The sequence below is a fragment of the Crocodylus porosus genome, unplaced genomic scaffold (assembly GCF_001723895.1).
Source record: "Crocodylus porosus isolate Cpor-Errol unplaced genomic scaffold, CroPor_comp1, whole genome shotgun sequence".
In the NCBI taxonomy this organism is placed as follows: Eukaryota; Metazoa; Chordata; order Crocodylia; family Crocodylidae; genus Crocodylus; species Crocodylus porosus.
This window is the reverse complement of record NW_017728926.1, coordinates 7,755,124-7,764,333: the sequence shown is the minus strand read 5'-3', so window position 1 is coordinate 7,764,333 and position 9,210 is coordinate 7,755,124. Positions and strand designations below refer to the sequence as shown.

At 52.2% G+C, this 9,210-nt stretch overlaps 1 protein-coding gene across 1 annotated transcript; it reads left to right on the top strand.

Annotated features, from left to right (window-relative positions):
• Nucleotides 1–1,016: 1,016 nt before the first annotated feature.
• On the top strand, nucleotides 1,017–8,092 carry MIIP (migration and invasion inhibitory protein). Its single transcript, XM_019541710.1, has 9 exons — nucleotides 1,017–1,162; nucleotides 1,650–2,132; nucleotides 2,643–2,745; nucleotides 3,293–3,404; nucleotides 3,973–4,037; nucleotides 4,459–4,588; nucleotides 4,994–5,090; nucleotides 6,334–6,442; nucleotides 6,746–8,092. Exons 1-9 carry the CDS (start codon nucleotides 1,040–1,042, stop codon nucleotides 6,775–6,777), a joined length of 1,254 nt encoding a protein of 417 aa, XP_019397255.1. The 5' UTR covers nucleotides 1,017–1,039; the 3' UTR covers nucleotides 6,778–8,092.
• The last annotated feature ends 1,118 nt before the right edge of the window (nucleotides 8,093–9,210 follow it).

The window sequence follows — 9,210 nt, the reverse complement described above, 5'->3', positions numbered from 1 at the left end:
AAGCCTGAAAGGAATTTGTCTTATTGGTAACTGGACTTTCATGTGCAAGTTGTATCCAGCTGGCTTCAGGATTTATTGCTGATTCAGACGCGACGTAGCTCCAAAAGGAGGGACAAGATGCTAGCTGTTCTCTGAAGGAAGTTTCAGCCTTTCTTGTTGTTTTAGGCTCTGCACTGGGATTTTCCATGAATTAGCAGTGTGGGCAAACTGACTTTTGTTAAACTGGGGATATTACAAGACAAGGCAGCTTGGGTAGAAGGGGAGGAGAGGTTTCCACCAGGGGTGAGATGGCTTTAGGCTAAGAGAACCTCTTTGGCCACCTGCTGTGAACGCAGCCCTGACTGGAAGATCATTAGCATCAGGGAACTAGGTTCTGTGAAGCGACCCAGTCTCTTTCCTAACGAGAACAGACACCGGTAACCTGCACCTGCAGTTATACCCCACAGAGGTTAGATGCCCAGCTCCTCCTATTGACGCACGTTGGCGGAGCTGGAAAACCCCATTGCTCTGCTGCACCCGTTCTGCAAACACACCCCAACTTCCTGCTTTTGTGGCCTCCACCCTGCTGCCTGCGTGCATGAGTCAGGGCAGCCGGGGGGCAGCTCCTCGCTTGCAGCAGGGAAGTCGTGCCCTGCTTCCAGCATGGCATGACCAACCACTACCGTGGCGAAACCGAGGAGCAGTGTGACAGGCGGGTGGCCGCAGGCTCCCGGGGAAGCGCCCACGAGGCTGGTTGTCTCACAGCGGGCTGGGGTGGCTTCCTATGCGGCCTGGAAAGCTCGTGGCTGTGGGGGCAGCAGCAAAGGAAGAAACCGGCTTGACCCCACGTGTAGCCCCCTCCCCTGTCCCCGCCGCAGGGCCAGGCCCGGCTTCCCCGCCTTGTTGCTACGCGGGCCCGGCGGGCAGCGGCGCCCGGAATAAAGGATGAACGCCCCCGCTCGTCTGTGCGTGGTCCGAGAGCGCGGGCCGTTGGCGCGGGGCATGCCGGGGCGGCGGCGCCGGCGGCCATGAGCGCGGGCCCGGCCGGTGGCGCGGCAGCATGCAGGAGCTGGGGGGGGAGCGCCGGGCCAACCGCGACCTGCTGGGACGGCTCCGGGCGCAGCAGGAGGAGATCCGCAGGCGGCTGCCCCGGGGCGCGGCGGGCCCCGCTCCCCCCGGTGGGGTACGTGCTCCGGTGCGAGGAGCGGGTGTCTCGGGGCAACCGCCGCAATAGGGGGCACGCTTCGTGGGTTCGTAGGTGTTTGGGTCACATCATCCAGCCCGCCCGCTGCCCGGGCAGCGAGCAGCACGGGGCGCAGCCCCCCGCCCGGGTGCCTGGCCAGCCTCCTCTTACAGGCCGCGGGGGGGAAGGGACAGTACTTCGTGGCCTGCATGCCGCAGACCTCCCTCGAGCACGGGCTGCGGAGGGGCTGGGGTTCTCCAGTGGAGGCCGCAGCAACGTCTTCCTCCTCCGTCTGCGTGAGGAGAGGCTGGCGGTAGCGCCCTCGGCGCCCACTGGGTATTTCCCTTTCCGTCCCCGAATTCCTCCAGGGATGCCTAGCGCGTGGCGCTGGCAGGAGGAGAGGGAGGGTCTCTGGCGCGGCCGGGTTTGCAGGGCGGGCCAGGGTCTCTGGGGCCCCGCCATAGCTGGGTCTCCATGCTCGTTACAGAAAGAAAACCAAGGCCCGGTGACAGAGGCTACATCTGCCCCCGGGAGGCTGGTGTCAGCGGAACCCAGCCCCAGCGCGGCGCGGGCAGCGCTCTGCTCGCCCCTGACGCCCACCGAGCGGGGCAGGGGGGCATCGCGGCACAGGGCAAGCACCCAGAAAGAGGCAGCGTTGGAGGGGGGCTCACTCGGGGCAGAAAGAAGTTCCACGCCGGCAGCTGCTGTCACCAGATGTGCCAGGGGTGCCTCCAGAGCAGCTCGAGACAGCAGAAGCCCAGACGGAGAGTCCCTGCTTCCGGGACACGGAGAGAGCAGCGAGCGGTTCGTCACCCTGCGCAGCCCTCGGGAGAAAGGCAGGGTGGGGACCAAGCTGGAGCCAGTGCTGAACCAGACACAAGCAGAGGAGAATGGCAAGCATCCGGTGCTTGTTAGGGAGCCCAGGCGCCCTAAGTCCATCCTGCTGATGCCTCAGCGTAGAGAGGCCAAGGTAAAACCTGAGCCGCCTGTTGAGTTGAGCAGCACAGACGTGGGGAGAGGTAGAGTGCGGGACTGGCTGCCTGTAGTTCAACCAACCAAGGAGTCTCAGGCCCAGCCCATGACCTCTCCACGCTTTCCGCCGTCCCATTGCAGGCCTCCTGGCTACCATCCCCCTGGTCGGATGCATGGCAGCACAGTCAGCCGGCTCTTCCTTGAGCAGTGACAGTCAGGGCAGCCGGGTTGAGAGCCTTTGCATTCTAACGGCACCTCTGCCGTTAACTTGCTGTGTAGCCTCAGGCAAGTCACATAGCTGCTGCCTCCATCTTACATGTGGAGAAACTGAGGCACGGAGCCGCACGTGAATAAGTCAGTGGAGCTCGTATCTCTCAGCTCTTGCCATTGGACCACAGCTGCCCCATTTATACAGCTGGTAAATAAGGCTCAAACACCCCAGGTCAGAGAAGCATGATGTTTGTTATATTAGAGGTCTGTGGTGAGCTTCATATTTTTTTCCACCCAGAAGGAAGCAGGGCATGTGACTTTTCAGGACAACCTTGAGGAATACACTATCCCTGCAGAGAGCTGGTCAGTGCGGCCTCTCCTGGGCTATGACTGGATTGCAGGTGAGTACAACACCCATAGCACACCTGTGTTATTGTCAGCCTGATTGGGCTCTTTATCAGCTATGGGGAAATGCAGGCTTAGAGTGCAATTAGTGCAGTGGCTTTGGGGCAGGGGCAGAGAAAGCTCTGGTGATGCACATACTGGTCCCCAGCACTGACAAAATCTCTGGGGGCTGGCAGCTAATCTCAGCTTTGTACCTGACCCAGCCAGCTGCTTTTCTAGAAGGGCAGTATAGAGCCTGGCATAGAGCCCATGTGGCTGCTGGCAGGGTGCAGTGAAGCCACGATAGGCAAAAACCTGCAAATGATGGATGAACCAAATTAGGAAGCTGGGTAATTTCTGGGCTTGCTGTCTCAGATGAAGTCTCTGGCTGTCCTCCGTCAGTGGCAAGGCACGGCACGGCACTGCACTGTGCCACCTGGATCACCTTCCTTTTTGGGCACTCGGGGCCTGCTTCTCTGTCCACTTTACATGAGGTTTATTTGATCACCTGTCTGCCCCCATCTAGTCCAACTGTGAATTGTTCTTCTCTCCTTGGTTTTCCAGGGCTGCTGGAGACAGATTCTTCAGTGTCGGAGAAGTCTGAGCAGTACTTTGCTGAGCTCAAGGAGTTCCGGCTGGTGAACAAGGAAGCATGCGTCTATGAGCAATGCCTCGAGTAAGTCTGGGAATAGGGTGGCAGTGAACAATGGAGAGAGGGTCTGGTACCTCCTCTCTGGAGCAGGAGACAAGGTGGCTGGCTGGGAGGTGGGAGGTATTGATCCATACATCCCTGAGAGAGAGAGCAGATGAAACCCTGGTGGGCTTAGAAGACAACCCCATTAGGTGCTGTTGGTTGGAAGTCTTGTGGCTTTATCCAACCCATCTGCAGATTGTGGAGTGCAGACTCTCTCTCTGGAGGTATTGTGAACAGGGACCAATATAGCACTTTATTTGCACAGCCCAGAAAGGTGGGACGTCTGGAAGTGATTGCAGTGGACTTCAGAGCTGTTCCATATAAGTCCTTATTAGCAAACAAATTCCTCTGCCCACAGCTGGATGTTTGTTTTGAGAAAAGCTCTTGTTTCTTGGTTTGCATGCAAAGTAAATAAATTGTTCACCAAATCCATACCGAATTCTCCCATGTCTGTTTGAAGTGAGGACTAAACCGCACAGTGCCTCCCGGTGCTGTTGCAATCCCAGCTCTCTGGGATCCACTGCTCTTGACTGATTCTTTGCTTCTTTAGGCCAGAGTCCCTGGGTTACTTGGCTCCTGAGCAAGACGCAGATTTGGTTCCCACTTCCCATCAGTGTAAGCTGAGATTTATCTCCTCACCCTGTGGGTATGAGCGGGCAGCTGTGGGCTCAGCTGTCTTCCTGGGGGAGTCCCAAGCCTCTTAGACAAGGCACAGGAAGAGTTCACAGCCTAACCACAACATTTACTCTGTAGCTGCAGCTTTTCACTCCTGAGAGACTTGGGTCCTTTATTCATTTGCCTTCAGACAGACTCTCTCCATGTCCCCAAAGTTCCCCATAACTGACCTGCCTTGCGGTGTCTGAAATTGAGGAAGCGCATTTAATCTATAGTGCACTGGGGAAAGTAGTTGGAAGGGTGACATTACCATATAAGAGGTGCTTTGGGAGCCCAGGTGGGTTGGTATCAGTGGACAGGTGTTGGGTTTGAGAACACTGGAAGCTACACATGCAGCCAAGTTCCCTTCTCTGCATGGCAGGTGTCTACTGCTACCGGCTGAACAAGCGCCTCTTTCCTGTCCCTGTGGACTGGGCATCTGCCTGCCCCATATGTAAGACCCCAAGAGCCCAACGGCCCCCAGAGACGCTGGAGGAACCCGCCTACATCAGGTGTGTACAGGTGGGCTGCAACACACATCACTGGAAAATATCCAGGGAGGAAAAATGAGAGGAAAGTTGGGGGGAGGGGTCCCTTTAAGGTGCCTCTTTTGTGGCTCCACTGTGGGGAGAGAGAACTTGATTTCTGGAACAGAGGCACAATGAGCCTTATCCTGAGCTGGACACGCTCCCTCCGAAGGCAGTGGCAAATGCAGTCTGATCTCAGGGCTGATCTGCAGCCACAGTCTGGGTTTCCATGGCAGTCTCTACACCTTAATCAAAGCCTGTTGACTTTGGTGGACTCTGAGTCAGGCTCAAAGCCTCTGAGGGTGGTAGGAAGATCACAAGAGGTTCACATCCCCCACCTCAGAGCTCTTCTGTGGGGGACAGGCTGTAACTGGTTCTGGTTGGTTGCAGGGTCAGCATTCCCAGGACCACCCTCCTGCCAGCCCACAAGTACAAAATCCACCGCAGGAAGAGCTTTGAGGCAGCAGACAACCTGGCTTTACCCTCGGTAAGCTCTTCCACCTACCCCTTTGACCACTATGCTCTAGTGGCTTTACTACTATTAGGTAGGTTGTCAACAGCACACAAGGGACAGAAGATACCAAGAGCCTTGGCATCGTATGGCATTTTATTGCCAATACCTCCACAGACTGCAGAGCCAAATGCCCCCACCCTGTTGGGAAGCTTGATCTTCAGCCCCTGTCTCCATGACAGGCAGGAAAAGCCAACTTTCCATGCCCACTTGGTTCCTTTGGCCTGGCTGGAATGCAAGGTAACTTCTGAAGCCAATGCCTACAAATGCTTTACACTGAAGTAAAAGGAAGAACCTATGGAACGTGGTATGACAACCCTCCTGCAGGCAGAGAGGGCAAAGACTAAGTGAGGTGGAACAAAGGGAGTTTCCTGAGCTGCAGCTAATAAGCTTTAAGGACACAAAGGGTCCATTTTGTGGATTAAATGCAGTGAGGGCCAAATGCACAGTTGCAGTAAATGGGGGCAGGCGGCAAGTAGGGTTTAGTATGGCCTGCTACCGCAGAGCAAAGGCAGATATTGAAGTAACATTGAAAGGATAGAATGACTCAGCGATTTGGAGCATCCCAGGGGACAGATGGATGGACACCTGCCCTTTCAGTAGCTTGCCTCTGAGGGTCTTGTAGTGTTTCACATCTTCCTCTCTGAGGGAGGGGGAGTATTATGGCAAGTTACGCCTGGGGAAATTAAGGCACAGTAGTATAGCGAACTGCTCGTGATCACCCAGTGAGTTGGTGTCAGAGCTAGGATCAGAAGCTCTGCCTCCCAAGTCCTCATGCAGTGCTGTAACCAGCAAGCAATGCTCAGGGTAGTGTGATTGAATGTACAGGAGAGTTGCTGTGAAGAGACGGACAGGAGCCAAAATGGAGCCTGAGCAAGTTGAGCCTATAGGGATGAGGTCAGAGAGGCACCATGTTCACCCAGGGCAGGAGGCAAGCAGAGAAATGGATTTGGGGATGGTTGGAAACCAGCAAAGGGAGCTCAGGGCTGAGCAAGAGAATAGTTTGGCCTCATGGAGTGTGATGGCAAGTCTGGCCACAGGCCTTGAGGCCTTGGAGATCTTCTCATCGTTCTCTCTTCAGCCATATAAGGTTCCTAAAATGAATAAGTACAAGCTTCCTGCCTCTCCCCACCACCTGTTGGGAAAGGTGGTGTTTGGAAAGACGAGGTTGTGGTGCACAAAGTGGGCTGTCACCCAGGACTCCCTTCTCTCCCCTCAGCACTGCCTTGTTGGCTGGGAAAATGTCATCCCCTTTGGCAGCCCCACAATGAGCAGTTTGGACTTGCGGACTTCACTGGAAGAGAAGCCCACTGACCCATTCCCGTCTGGTAAGGACTAGCTACAAACTTGTGTAGAAGAGAATTCTTTAACTGCTGAGCAAGAAGCTGAGAGCACATTAGGTGATGTTTTCTTCTTTCCTCCATACTAAGCATGAATTGGGGAAGCATTGGGGTTTGAGTGAACCCTACACCCTTCAGAGAAACAATACTGGATTACAGCAGTGCAGTGTGAAGTAAAATGGTCAGTGGCACTGGGAGAGCACTGATCCACCAGCCTATGAAAAGGCTCTTTGAAAGATGGGGAGTGTTTCTTTCACTTTGTTTAATTAATCAGTTCTCTTTCGATTCTAGAACTTGGCATCCAGAGTGTCAGGAGGAACTAAGACACACCATCTCCTGCATCTGTCCCGCTCAGTCTTTTTCAAATTTAACAGTGCTTCTCAGCAGAGGGATCAAGACAAACCACTCCACGGCACAGTTTCTAATTAAAATACTACAGTCTCTCAAGTGTGTAAGCTGCTGACCCAATTAGTCTTGGGACGCAAGGTAATGAGAGGGGGTGGAAAGGATTGGGTTTGCCTACAAAGGAATCTTTAGAGAAGAGGATTTCGAGTGTGCATCACTGGCACAGGCACTCACAAAATGCATGCAGTGGAATTGAGAGCCACAGTTATGGCAGGAGTTGTCTCAAGTTGGTCTGGCTCAAAGCTCCTGGAAGACTGCATGTGTGCGCTTCCCCATGCAGTGGTATGGAATGAGTGTATGTGATCAGTCACAGTCATTCCTTCACTTGAGAGACATCTGTTAAGTTTAAGAAAACAAGATGACTGGTCCTGTTCCCATATTAGATCAGCCATAGGGTGTGCTAAAATAGGCACGTACCAAGAGTTTTCCCCTCGCCTCTTAAAAGCCAATCAAGAATTTAATACAGAGTCTTTGCACTCTAGGACAAGGAATTGGACTTCGGCCTGTACAGCGCAGCAGGAGCTATACAGCTAAGTCCCCGCTTTCTGGGATTTTGAAACCTCATTGTTGCATGAAATAACTAACCTGACGAAATAAAAAAAAAAAAAATACAGATTTCTTTTGCTCCATTATCTTTGCATGGAGAATGGTGATGGGCCATATTTAATCTGGACTTGAAACAAGCAGAAACCCACCTTTTACGTTTCATTAAGCCACAAGATGATTGGCAGTGTCCTAAAGTTGTGTTTACCTCTGGTTTATAAAGCTGGAAGGATGGTACATTGACAACTGACTCATGGTTGTTGTTTGTTTGGGGTGGGTTTTTTTAATTGCATCAGATTGAAGACATTGAAGCTTGTGTGAGGTGTATTAGATGGCAAGATTTATTCTCCTTTTTGAAAATAAGAGTGGTAGTTTTATATTTTCTTGCCTAAAGCCTGGACAATGGATCCCTCTTCTGGGGGTTCAGTAATGTAGACCAACCTTCTTGGTTAATAGGTGGATTCAGAAACCTTGGACTCAAGATATCCCTGAGATCTAACAGGATTGACTGCTTTGGGGTTATACCAGGTATAAATTTGGCCCCTTGTCTATCATAGTTACTGAACTTCTTTAGGCACTTGTACAACTTAACTTTTTAAAACAAAGCTTAATCAATTAAAAGTTTAATTTTACAAGATTATAAATGGAAGTATTTTAATAAGAAGTCAAAGGGTTTTTTGATGGGGGTTAGAGGGGTTTTTGTTTTATGTTTTTTAATTTAAACTTTCTTGTAGTGCTGGAAGCTAGGACAGGGTTACACTGAGCTGCTACCTGAAAAATGGAAAGTGAAAAGGACTGCAACTGGTCAGTCTCATTTCCTTGACTTAATGGCTTGCAGGAAAAAAACAGCAATTATGGTGCAGAGCTTATAGTGTTTGCAAAATTTTCCTTACTTTTTGAAGCCAAGAAAATTCAAATATGAGGGGCAGGGGAGAGAGAGAGAGAATTAGTCAAAGTAACACCAAAAGGCAGCAATAACATTTTGTCGTGGTAGTTTAACAGCTTTTCTACCATCGCTAGTGTCGCCCCTGGGCCTTCAAGCCATAAACTTCTTCACAGTTCCCCCTTGGAATAACGCATGCTCTGTAAACTATCCTGCCCCAGCCACATAGGCTATCCCTGTTTACACCTGACCATCTGGAGCACTGGAAAGTTAAGTGCCTTATTGGAGGCCATGCAGCGAATCAATGATGGAAGCAGCATTTTGGCCCAGGGGTCCTGGCTTTCAGAACTGGACACACTCCTCTGCATTAGACTGTCTTTCTGTACACATAAACCCTGGGAGATCAAAACTTCCCCGAGGTACAGTTCTCTTGAAGTGTCTCCTGCTATGTGTCAGCCAGTGAGTAAGCTGAAGAAAATGAGGGGCATTCTTTACTGGAAGCCATGGAAGGGGAATCTAATTTCCTGTTCACACTCAGCCTCTTCCCAGGTCTGAAAACAGCTAGGTCTTGCTTGAGTTTCCTGTTCAAGTGCAGTGGGGCTTGGGCCCGATGATCTCGACATCTGTGAATGAAAACCAGTTGGCACCCAAAGTTGCGTGTGTTCCATGGAATAAGGGCTGTTAAATCGTCTCTGGAGCAGTTGCTATGGGAACAAGTAAACATCCCCTATTAAGAGCCCATCCATTCCAGGTGGGCTATGGGCATCAAGGGTTCGGTGGTGCAACTGAGGCCTTTGTCCCACTCCCACCCGGTAACGAGCAGGATTCTGATCATGCTGCTCTTTCTGAGCTCAGAGCTTTGTCTGCTGAGGAGCGCTGGGGGTGCCAGTGTACCGCGGACTGTAGGTAATTGCTGTTCATGTGC

Bases quoted from the DNA above. Each gene is read 5' to 3' on its own strand.
- MIIP (XM_019541710.1), top strand. From the start codon at position 1,040: ATGCAGGAGCTGGGGGGGGAGCGCCGGGCCAACCGCGACCTGCTGGGA. The intron at 2,746-3,292 runs GTGAGTACAACA...TTGGTTTTCCAG, and splicing joins GGGCTATGACTGGATTGCAG to GGCTGCTGGAGACAGATTCT. The intron at 4,038-4,458 runs GTAAGCTGAGAT...TCTGCATGGCAG, and splicing joins GGTTCCCACTTCCCATCAGT to GTGTCTACTGCTACCGGCTG.